This window comes from Argentina silus, assembly GCF_951799395.1.
Source record: "Argentina silus genome assembly, chromosome: 20".
NCBI classification, from domain to species: domain Eukaryota; kingdom Metazoa; phylum Chordata; class Actinopteri; order Argentiniformes; family Argentinidae; genus Argentina; species Argentina silus.
The window spans coordinates 10,255,509-10,268,008 of record NC_139674.1 but is presented as its reverse complement, the minus strand read 5'-3'; the positions used below and the strand labels follow the sequence as shown (position 1 = coordinate 10,268,008).

General features: G+C 48.2%; 1 protein-coding gene across 1 annotated transcript in view; it reads right to left on the bottom strand.

Annotated features, from left to right (window-relative positions):
- Window positions 1-12,500, bottom strand: part of iqsec3a (IQ motif and Sec7 domain ArfGEF 3a) — a gene marked incomplete at both ends in the record, with an annotated part of 82,340 nt that overhangs the window by 9,247 nt on the left and 60,593 nt on the right. The window contains 5 exons of the mRNA XM_083692560.1: window positions 924-1,023; window positions 2,657-2,782; window positions 6,397-6,536; window positions 8,973-9,139; window positions 12,146-12,268. Of these exons, the coding sequence (XP_083548686.1) occupies window positions 924-1,023; window positions 2,657-2,782; window positions 6,397-6,536; window positions 8,973-9,139; window positions 12,146-12,268 (656 nt within the window). The remainder of the gene's footprint in view (window positions 1-923; window positions 1,024-2,656; window positions 2,783-6,396; window positions 6,537-8,972; window positions 9,140-12,145; window positions 12,269-12,500) is intronic.

The window sequence follows — 12,500 nt, the reverse complement described above, 5'->3', positions numbered from 1 at the left end:
CCTGCCTGCCTGAATGCAGAGTTAGAGCTCAGGAAGTAGATATGGGCTGAGTCCCAACCCTATTTCCAATTTCCCTACACGCTAGCCTCGGCTGATTCCATTATCCAAACACTCACACTCTCTCCTCCTCGCTGAACCCTGGCGACAACAACTCCATCGTTCGGGCTGTCTTTCTCCACATGTCAGTTGTATATGCTGGTGAAATGCCAGTCCTGTTGTGTTCAATCACACAACTTGTCAAGGTAGACGTGATGGAAATGTGTTTGATAAATATGTAACATCTCATACAACAGCGTGACATATTGTGTACCGTACATGTGTACTGTGTTGTGCAAAGACTGTGTCCTGATTGCCTGTGTTTCTTAGGTGGCTTCTCTACTCTTCCCTCTCCTCCTTCCTCCCCTCTCCTCTTTCCTCTCCTCTCCTCCTTCCTCCTCTCTCCTCCTTCCTCCCCTCTCCTCTCCTCTCCTCCTTCCTCCCCTCTCCTCTCCTCTCCTCCTTCCTCCCCTCTCCTCTCCTCTCCTCCTTCCTCCCCTCTCCTCTTTCCTCTCCTCCTTCCTCCCCTCTCCTCCTTCCTCCCCTCTCCTCTTTCCTCTCCTCTCTGTGAGTTAGCTGTGAGGCCTGCAGCGGCATAATGACTCTCGGGGAAACACTGGATACGATAGACCCAATGAAAGGGAACCTGGGGAGGAGTGTGTACAGAACCAGCAGGCACATTGAGACTGTAAAAAGATGGAGGAGGGGGAAGTCACTCCTATATGCTAATCTTCAGTCAAGCTCTCTCTCTCTCTGTGTCTCTGTGTCTCTGTGTCTCTCTGTCTCTCTGTCTCTCTCTCTTTCTCTCTCTCTCTCTCTCTCTTCCTCTCTACAGTACATTTCTTTGAGTAGGTGTTGTGTTGAGATGAAAATTCATGGGATCTTACATTCATTCTCAAACAGGTGGAACTGCATGCCCAGTAAACCCATTGCTTTGCAGAAGGTGTAGGCCGCAGAGCTTTTCTTCTTTGGACACAGCTTCAGAATCTGAAGGCAAAGGCAGTAATACATGAGGGTTATGGTGAGGGTTAGTTTGGCTTGGCATGCTTTCAAGTAGCTTTCAAGTGCATTTTGCATTTTTTGCTTAATTGAGACATCTCAATTGGACCCTTCTTGCAAAATAAAGATAAACATGTTCTTAAAAACGCTCTTGGCTGCAACTGTTTATTGTCTCACAAATGTCAATTTCGTGAGTGGATCAGCCCAATATATTCAAATGCATCACAACCTTCAGAGACACTATATACTTTGTGTCACATATTCTGCGCCAAGTATTCCATTTCCAGTCGAAACAACACGTGTTGTTACAAGAGTGTAAGAGCTATTTGAGATCCTCACATAAAGCGATCTCTCAGACAGTGAAAGGAGAGGAAATCTCCTTGCTCTGATATTGCGGGGCCCTTTGGTAGGCAGACATATTAAACCAATACATCACACTGACACCACTACAGAAGAGAAGGGGAAGTTTGAGGGCTGCAAGAGCAACGATCTAGCCGCATGAGTCCCCCTACGATTAATTTCACACTGTAAAAATGCAAACTTTTCACAGGCCTTCTTCACTGTTCTCAGAGCAGTGATGAGAGAACAACGTCCTGCAGGAAACAGTCCTTAATTACTCGAGATCGCGTAAACCTCAAGAGTGCCCTGGAATTTCGTTTAAAAAAAAAAAAGAGAAGGCTTTCAGAGATTGATGTAATTATGACGTGCTTATCTTTTGTGCAGAATCAACAGTTTTCCATTGAGACGTCTCAAGATGTTTCTTTCAGCATCGAATCAGCATTCAGTCCCCCCCACCCCCCCACCCCCCTCCCTTGGAGGCACAATTAATTTTCAACAGCGGCTTTTTTATTTATTTTTTATTTTCCCCTGTTTTGTTAAAGACAGATTCATATGAGAAGTTGTGTAATTATGTGAGTAGTTTAATACTTCACAGAGATAACCTTTGTGAAGCCCCCTGATGGGTGCATTAATTATAATAAACGCTTAATCTATGATTAGTTCTGGGGATCCATTTTAAGTGACTTTGACCAAATGAATGACATTTCCGAGCAATGTCCTGAGAGAAAGAACACTTCATTACTGACCCCTCAGCGCTTGGTTCTCTACTGCAGGACTACGGCTTTGCTGATGGATGCACTGCAAAGTGCTATTATCTATTATTAAAGAAATGGCCAGGAAGATGGAGTTATGAAACAAACAAGGAGAAGGGAAGAAGACAGCTTTGAGAAGTGGTACACTGTGAGAGAGTGCTGGGGCGTGTGAGTAGCCACCACAAACATGGCCGTGCACAGACTTATGGAAGGGCTGTTGCTGTTTCCCAGAAAAGGGCACAATGAAAGGACAGGGACGGGGGGGGGGGTGATTTGATGCGAAAAATGGAGGGGGGGGGGAGTTTGTGATGAGATGCAATGCGGTCAAACAACTGGGGGGGGTGATGTGATGCGACAGACCTATCCTGCACTGACAAACATGTTCCAGATTGCTTTGGATAGTTGTGAGCTCATACTGCAGCATGAGTCAGATGACTTGATTATGAGTTCCATCATGCATTAGGTTAAAGAAGAACGTCCAGGTGAGGGGAGGCTACATTGTCCTATGCATCCTGTGGGATGTGTCTTACCACAATGAGGTCATTGAAAAGGAAGACCTCTCTCTGGTGGGCCGCCTGCTTCTGAGCCTTGTTGACGTCCATTACCTCAAATAGCCGGCTACAGCACACCAGTCTCCTGTGGGGTACTGAAAGAACCTGTTGATGGATAGAGGAGAGAAGAGAGGGAGGGAGGGAGGGAGGGAGGGAGGGGGAGGGAGGGAGGGAAGTAAGGAGATATGAGTTGTTGCAGTAGCTTAAAAAGTACAAATTTGAGGGCAAGGGGTGAAATCGTTGGACCGTTTTTCATTGCCGTTTTCAACATCTCATTGACTTACAATGTGCTCCACCTTTTCCTTATAAGAGAATACAAAATTGTTTCTGAGGGTACAAAATCCTCATTACAAGCCACGCTATCATTCTCTCATCAATAACGGCCTCCCATAAATCGAAGGGTTTTTGCTGTGTAAGGACTTATTGATGACTCCTACTCAGGCTGCCTGCCCTAGCGGATGCCCCGACCCATTTAAAAAGGGTCATTAAGCCTGCGCTCGAAACACTTCCCATTCTCAAAGACAGAAACAAGAAACAGGGAGATCGTAAAGAAGAAGAGGATGGATGGCTGAGAACAAAAAAAAGGAGGGAGAAGAGTGGATGAGTTGGGGAGGCAGCGCGAGGGTGTTGTTGTGTAAGAGCCATGCAAACTTGGCCCCATTGATCTCTACAAGCTCCATTGAATCCCAACAGGAGACTCGGCTCAGATCTCAGCCTGTGAGGCTTTTTCTACTAGTGAGTGTAGCAGATGAGGTCAAGTGTTTGTCTCTTTCCCTCTGTCTCCCTTTGGCTACACTACTGTACATCTTACATTTGGCTTAGAGTGAGGAGGAGGGGGGGGGGAGACTGTCAACAATACGAGAAGTGGTGAGGCGAAACGGCGAGAGAAAGAACTCCAGTGCGAGCTATCATATTGTAGAGAGTTTTTTTCTTAAATTTGATTTATCTGAAAATCTATAAAACACATAAAACATGCATTTTGGCATTAGAGGCAGACTTTTCTTATTAATTGCTGCCTGTCATATGACATACTGAAAAAAACAGGACCATGACAAGGCATCAGATTAACTCACTGAGAGACAGCTTTGAGGGTGTTACTAAACAATTACCCCCCCCCCCCCCACCTTCCTCATAGGGAGATAAGGGTTATCCAAGGTCTTTCTAAAAATAACACTAATTGTGTATCCCCCACCGGAATACATGAGAATTAATTTGAGATTACATTAGTCTGATACAGTTCTAGTCTAGGGCTCAAGAGATTACAGTCAAGCACTACCTAGGGTCAATACAACAGTGATAAAACAGACTGTCAACTGGGATTTCTGAAAAGAGAGTGATTATTTCTCAGTTAGCCACAGCAGCATCCCAGTGAGGGAGAGAGAGACGATGCCGTGGAAATGATGGATTGACGGTGAGAGAAAAAGGAGAGAGACAGAGAGGGAGTGAGGGGGTGAAAGGAGCAATAATCACAGGAGAGAGAGAGAGAGAAAGAGGTCGAGAGGAAGAGAGGAGTCATTTTCAACGTTGAAAGCCTCTCTCCAGGATTTAAGGCTTTTTTTCCATTTAAGCAGATTACACAGTAAAAAAGGGCCTTAGGAGAATGATCCAATACATCCAGCCCTTCCCCCTCACATTCCTACCCATCTCTCCATTCCTCCCTCCATCTTTTTCTAAATCCCTCTCTCCATCCCTCAACAATGATCTAATGCACCCATCAGCCCCAATATCTCTGTCCCTGTCTATTCGCCCTCAACGATTTAATACACTCCTCCCCCCTAACACTCTTCTTATCTATCTCTCCGTTCTTCTCTCCATTTCTTCATACCTCCCTCAATCCTTCCTACATGATCCAATACACCGCATGCTCCCATCCCTCTCTCCATCCCACCGCCTATCCCTCTCGCAATCCCTTCACCGTGATCCAATCCATCCCTTACCCTTCTATCCAACTCTCCATCTTTCTCTCTCCACCCCCCTTCCCCCCGGCACTGAGTTCCCTTAATTCTCTCTCTCTCTCTCTCTCTCCCTATCTCTCTGTCTCTCTCCCTATCTCTCTCTATCTCTCTCCCCCTATCTCTCTCTCTCTCTCTCTCTCTCTCTCTCTCTCTCTCCACTTCCCTACAGGCGTTAGAGAGAGCCTCCTGCATGGCTCTCCTCAGTAAGCCTACTTTCTCATTACACTGATGGGGGAAACACTGTAAGGAAGTCATTAACTGAAACGCCACGTGCTCTCTCCCAACCCACTCCTTTCACAAGATGGATATCAGGCCACACAGCGGGAGAGGGTTTGCCGGTTCCTCTGTCATCACCTGCACTGCACACTCCTGTTAAATGGACCTCAGAGAAGGTAGGATGTCCATTATATGTTGGAGTTGAGGGAGAATACATTGGCAGTGCATGCATGCACTTCTTACCATCCTCTTCTTCCCTCACCACCCATTCCTGAACACTGGGGCTGTGTGTGTGTGTGTGTGTGTGTGTGTGTGTGTGTGTGTGTGTGTGTGTGTGTGTGTGTGTGTGTGTGTGTGACTGTACGGCTTCCTACAGTACCCTGTGTCTGACACACACACCAAGTGACATGTGGAACACCCTAAGCCTTCACAACCCTCCACACACGTAAGTCTCAAAAGCTGTAAATACCACATTCCATGATAGTGATGACAGGCCTATGTCGCCATGGGGACAGCCACGATTTCTCTCTCTATGGAGATTTACCATATCTAATCCCCTCTCTCTCTCTCTCTCTCTCTCTCACACACACACACACACACACACACACACACACACACACACACACACACACACACACACACACACACAGCCCCTATGTTTAGAAATGGGTGGCGCCTGATCGATCCATCAATGCTCTCTCCATGACAGCTGGCTCTCTGTCATCCTATGGCTTTTCATGAATCATTTAGAGACACTTGGCGTAAATCTTAATATAATCTGAAACACCTGAGCTGTTTCGGTCACTCTGAAAAAAGAAGCGCATCATATTCAACCTGGTCACGCTATAGTACTATGAGTGAATATGAAGGTTGCTTTAGTTTTCTGCATCTAAATCTGCAGATAATGTAGGTTGGCTCAACTAGGCACACAGTGCAGTGTGTATCCAACCAACCCAGCCTTTTCTCCTGGTCCTAATCGCTGAGATGGTCAAAGTGGTGCTTGGGAGACAAAGGTTGTGGGATCAAATTCCCACTGGGACCTTGAATTGGACACATGTTGAATGTGTGTTGCTAACCATGCTAATCTTAGAGTGCATTGATGGGAGAAGCTAAGAGTATAGAGAACATCAGTGATGGGCTCTGTTAATGACTGCAGGGCTGATAATGAGCCTTTGCTAATGGCGGGTCATTGCTAATGGTGGACATGGCTAATGGGCTTTGCTGACGATGCTGGGGCGAGCCAGTGACACAGGGTTGGCTAACGACGCTAAAGGAGAGGTGAGGTGAATTACCTGACAAATGTGTGTGTGTGTGTGTGTGTGTGTGTGTGTGTGTGTGTGTGTGTGTGTGTGTGTGTGTGTGTGTGTGTGTGTGTGTGTGTGTGTTCGTTGGTGCATGCTCGCGTGCACGTGTGTATATACAGTATGTGTGTGCTCATGCTTTTTTCCAATTTTTTTACAGCGTGTGTGTGTGTGTGTGTGTGTGTGTGTGTGTGTGTGTGTGTGTGTGTGTGTGTGTGTCTATGCATTGGTGTTTCTGCCCTCTCACCGTCTTCATGCCTACGATGGACTGCTCCACCTTGGTGACGTAGGTGACATGGTCCTCGTTGGAGCGGAGCTCCCTCTGCTGGATGCGCTCATAAATGCCCACCACCATGTCTCGGGGGATGTCAGCTCCGTCATCCACTCCTGGAGGCAGAAAATAAGACAGGGATTAGTGCTGTCAAGGCCTTTACACACACGCACATGCACACTCACACGCACACACACACACACACACACACGCTGTATACACAAGTGTATACACAAGCCCATGAGATAATAGCGTCTACACACTCCCATGCTGCTTTGGAAGTCCTGCAGGAACAGCCCGACCCGTGGCAGATTGCTGTGTGTGTATTGTGTGGTTCTGCCCCAGTGGAGCTGGGAGACAGAGTGATCAATGCTGAGTCGTGATGGAGGATCCATGCTGTGGGTCCACTGCTCCACTCTTTCTTTAAAAGGCCACGGAATGTGTCAGAGCTACAGGAGGCTGCCTCCCACACACAGAGCACCATCAAACACACACACACACACACACACACACACACACACACACACACACACACACACACACACACATTCACAGCACACGCAAACACAGTGTGGAATCAATCACACACATACACCACTAAAACCACACTCAAACACACACGCACACACACACACACACGCACACACACACGCACAAGCATACATACACTCCCTCATAGCGCATGAACAAACACACAAACCAATCATACGCACACACTCACTCACACTCACACACACACGCACGCTCGCACGCATGCACGCACACACACACACACACACACACACACACAAAACGATGACAGAATGAAATGTGAAAGAAGTTAATTGTGAAGCGAAAGGTTGAGGCCTCCCTCCTGACTGTACAGTAGCCCTGAATATAGCCCTTCCCCCAGGAGAGCAGAGAGAACACATAGCTGGGCCAGGAGGCTGCTCCCCAGATCCACCCCATTACTGCTAAAGTGGTACATTGACTTGTCAATGAGGCCGGGTGCATTTGGGGGGAAATGAAAGGAAAGTAGTCAGACCAATGACACCAGCGAAGTCTGGGATGTGCTGAGACAACACTCTCAACATTAGGGAGTCAGCACACTGGGCCAGAGAGGAGGGGGAGGGGGAGGGGGAGGGGGAGAGGGAGGGGGAGGGGGGGAAGGGGGGATATTGAGGTCAGAAGACCGCTAGCTGTGTCCATGTCTCTTCATCTTTATTGCTAAATGTCTCCATGGCGGTTTTTTTAGCCAGTCGCTCCCTTGTTGCCCCGACCCTTTCTCTCTCTCTCTCTCTCTTTTTTATTTTTTTTCCGTCTGCTTTTCCTCCATTGCCCCCTTTTCTTTCCTCTCCCTTCCTTTACTGCTACCCGGACTCTTTCTCCTTTCTCCCTCTCTCTCTCTCCCTCCCCCTCTCTCTCTCTCTCTCTCGTACTGCGTCTCCCTTTATTGCTGTCACAAATGCCTCTTGTACGGTATGACCTCATCTCTCCTTCAGGCTTTCCGTGTGTCTGTCCCGCACTCCGAAAAGATGACAAAAACCAACAGGAAAAAAAGCCACCGCAAGCCATCCTATTAACATACTAACTATGCAAGCGGAGTGCGGACACTGTATTTCGGTGGAACGTATTTGACATTGTTGGTTCTATTAAATTGAGTTAGTGGGCACTCCACTGCTATTCATTAGCATTTGGTCCTGCTGCCTAATTGTGTTTCCCTCACCCAATTAGCCCACTAAATGATGCTACAGTGAATAGCACAGAAGAGAAGAGAGAGAGGACAGAGAGAGAGAGAGAGAGAGAGAGAGAGAGAGAGAGAAAGAGTGAGAGAGAAAAGGAAGGAGAGCAATACTAGTGCTCTCCAGAGAAAGGGAGACAGAGAGCAGTGCAGTGCTCAAAAGAGAGAGAGAGAGGAATAGATAGAAAGAAAGAGAGAGAGAAAGAGAGAGAGAGGGAGAGAGAGAGAGAGAGAGCGAGAGAGAGAGAGGGGAAGGGAGAGAGCTAACCAAGTGGCATATTCTAATTTGCATGAGATGCCTGAATTGATTTTCTGACTTAATCTAATTGTGAGGAGCAGCCTGGATGAATCCATTAAAGTTGTTTCGTATCGACCCGAGTCTTGATTGATTCTGTGGGAAAACTATGATTCTCTTCTATCTTCCAGGATACAAGGTGAATTAGACTAGCCTGCATGTCAGAGATGCTGAACAACGTACTGAGGCTGTAGCAGTATGTTACCGCTTATTACAACGGATGGTAAATATACTGAGGCTATTGCAAACACAGATAAATCGCCAACCTTTGGGATTGAAAGTAGCTGAGCGCACATTAAAGTTTTAGTGCCGCCCCTCCCTTTACCCAGAATTCAGCATATCCTCCCCTGCTCCACGCCCTCGCCGTAGGACTTCTCATATCAACCCCCCCACCCCACCCCCCCCCGGAGGAGGGAGTGTTGCATATGAATATGAAGACTACCAGCATCACCTCCCTCACCCTTCCACCCGTCCCCGTCCCCGTCCTCCCCCCCATCCCCATTCTCCCCCTCCCTCCCCTCCCTCCCTCCCTCTCACCTCTGAGGTTGCGTATGAAGTCCTCCAGCATCATCTTGCGGTCGGGCTTGATGTTGGGGGAGTACATGTCTGTGTTGAGGAGGATGATGGCGAAGGCCAGGATGAAGATGGTGTCCGGGTTGTGAAACTGCTGCACCACGTCTGGGTTACACATGCAGTAACGCTGACTGGAGGGGGGGGGGGGGGGGGAGGGGGGGGGGGCAGGGAGGGAGGGGGAGAGAGAGAGAGAGAGAGAGAGAGAGGGAGACGAGGGAAGTGAGGCAGAGATGGGGGGAGAGAGGAAAGGTAGAATAAGATTTGGAGAGAGAGTAGGGTGGGGAGAAAGAGAGGAGAAAATGGAGAGAGAAAGAGAAAGAGTTAGAATTTGCCACCTTGTCCTTTCAAAACACCAGGAAAACCTTGTACAACAGACGACACCTCACAGCAAGGTTCCATAAACCAACCTTGAAAAAAGAACACGAAACACTGCCCTATAAATCAGCAAAAGGGCAACAAACAATCTTGCCACAGTAATAAGCCTCCCTGTCTCCTCCGAAGCTCTCTGGTCTCAAGTGCAAGTGCTGTAAATGAATTCCCCTGGGCCACTCAGACTCTCTCATTACAAACCCCGAGAAACCGACCAAGTAGGATGAAGTCCTCTCTCCCGGCCACAGCCAGAAGAAACCTGTCAGATAGTGATGGATTGACGTCAAAAACTCGGCTCTTACTCAAGACGTCTTTGGGTGTCGTACCTTGTTAACAATCCGGTGTTGGATTTCCACGTGGTGGAGGGACAGAGAGTAGAGATATGAAAGGCCTTACCTCGGCACTAGTGCATTAATGATGAGACAGGCCTGTGTCATCACGGCTGGTGTCGCTCCCTGGGGGGACCCTTAACTCAGAGAGGAACGGGATGGGAAATATTGCTGGCCCAGCAACTCCACACTTCCTGAAACTAACAGTTGAAGACACCTGTGTGTGTGAGTGTGTGAGTGTGTGTTTAAGTGTGTATGAGTGCGTGCGTGCGTGCGTGCATGCGTGTAGTGCAGTCAGTCTGTCTGCGGGTACTCTCACTAAGTCAGACTCCATTTAAATGGAGAATCTGACAGCACACCCATGGAAAAGTGCTGGTGGGAGTCTGTGCAACCGCTGAACTTCACCAGCAACATCCAGATTGAGAGAGAGGAGCGCTTCAAATGGAGGATAATTGAATGCACACTGCTCACCCCCGTGCAGTGGGTGCACATCGGTTTGTGAGCAATAGCATGGGTGGATGAGGAGGGTCATCGTTTGCAATTCAGGTGGAGCTTACAGCTTACGATTCAGGTGGAGCTTACAGCTTACGATTCAGGTGGAGTCCACAGCTAAACAACTTCCGATAACACTTTTTACTCCCTACGCCCCCGGAATCTCAATCGTGAGGTGAGATTCCGGACTCAAACAACGAGTCCGCTCGGGGGCTTTGAACGTGTGAAACATGGATCCCTGTCAGATTATTAACAGCTATCAGACGCCTATAGCCAGACAGGGATAGACGGGAGACAGAGATTTACCGACGGAGCGCAGGAGACACAGAAGTACGTACGACGTGTGTGACAGTACATCGACTGCTCCTCTGGCTACGCTATGACACACGTCACAACACATACGTGCGCTTCCTTTCTCATTTTCGGTGACAATCCTGTTATGTATCATGTCATTACTTTGAGCCGCGTTCCCGTCTGAACAGTATGTCAGGGAAACTGTATTTACTTTATCGGCGTGCGATTCCACAGGGGCCTCCTTTGAGAAAGGAAACAAATCTGTCTATTAACATGGTATGTGCTGCGGCGGGGCCCCGAGGGCCTCTAGTGGGGTGTAAACTGTAATTGTACATTAATAAATCATCATTTTCAGGTAGGCCTCTGCCGGCCTCCCCGCAGTCATGTGCCCACTGAGCCGCATGATTGGAATCTACGTCTCTGTGGGCCCGGAATACATTACACACACGTACACGTACACACACACACACACGCACACGCACACGCACACACGCATACTCATGCACACACACATGCACGCACACACACACATGCTCACACACACACACGCACGCACATACACACACACACACACACACACACACACACACACACACACACACACACACACACACACACACACACACACACACGACCACCAACACATGCCTACATTTACAATGAGCTGTATGTGACCTCCTTGGTCTCTCACGCATCTTTTAGCATGATAATTATGTGCTTTACATAGAGTGGATATGGAAAGCTATGATTACATTCACAGCACAGTATCCACAAGGTTCTGAATCAACGTACTGTAAGCTCCAAGATTATAGCTTGTGTACTATGTTTCCTCTTCCAAAGCCAGCAGTGAAAAATTTCCTCAGGTGTATCCAAACTGCTTGCATTGTAACCTGACAGTGGGAAGTGTGGGACAAGGGGACTGACTAAAACCTGCGATCTCTTCCTCCATTTCAGTGAGGGAAACAAGAACATGAATGAACTGCATGTCTCTCTGGCTGGTGGAACTGACAGTGAGTGTTTGTTCATTCATTAGCTGACAGACACTCTGTTAAAAAAGCTGTGTGGTGTTTATTTTGCATGCCTCTCTCGTGTCTCTTCACACATACTCCTCTCTCTCTATCTCTCTCTCTCTCTCTCCTCTCTCTCTCTGTGTGTGTTTGGAGGGATATCAAAGCCCTGGAGCGGGGGAGGCAGGCGGAATGACGGCCGTGGTTATGCAACAGTGGTTATTTATAAACCCTCTCCTCCCTCCCTCCCTCCCTAACCTACCTCCCTCCCTCCCTCTCTTCCCTTCCCTTCCCTTCGGTCCTGTTCTGCGCCACACGCACCAAACGCCAGCCATATATCCAAACAATGGCACTGTCAGTCTCCCTGCCCACCGAAGACCATGGCAGCAATAACATTCTCTCCATCGAGTACCTTGATCAGTTGTGACCAGGCTCAAAACACAATGGATCTGAGTATACAGAGCACCACAGTTGTGGAGTGAATCCCCTTCCCCATTAGGATTCATTACCAGGAAATTGTATCCTGTCTATTGAGATGGTTTTGAATGGACAGGACAACTAGGGGGCGTGGGTTTCAGAGTGTCACTCATGAAATCAACTTAAAACAAACACTGGGCGTGTTAACCTTGTGGGAGGAATTTCTCACCTGAAAGCCTCGATCAGTCTCTCCACCTTCTGGGCCTCTCCCTGGACCCGGATATGAGCCTGAAACTTCCTCAACGCCTCGTCCAGCTCCATCCCCGAGAAGTCCATCTCATCCACCACACAGCTAGAGGAGATGGAGGAGGGGGGGGGGGGATGTGGAGAGAAGCAGAGAGAGACAGAGACAGAGAGAGAGAGAGAGAGAGAGAGAGAGGGATATAGGGGTAGAATGAGAGATAGATTGAGAGAGAGTGGTATAATGCGGGAAAGAAGACAGAGATGGGTGGAAGAGAGAAAAAACAAGAGGAAGAGGAAGGGGTAGTAGAAGGGGAAGGAAGAAGAAAGAGAGCAAAAGAGAG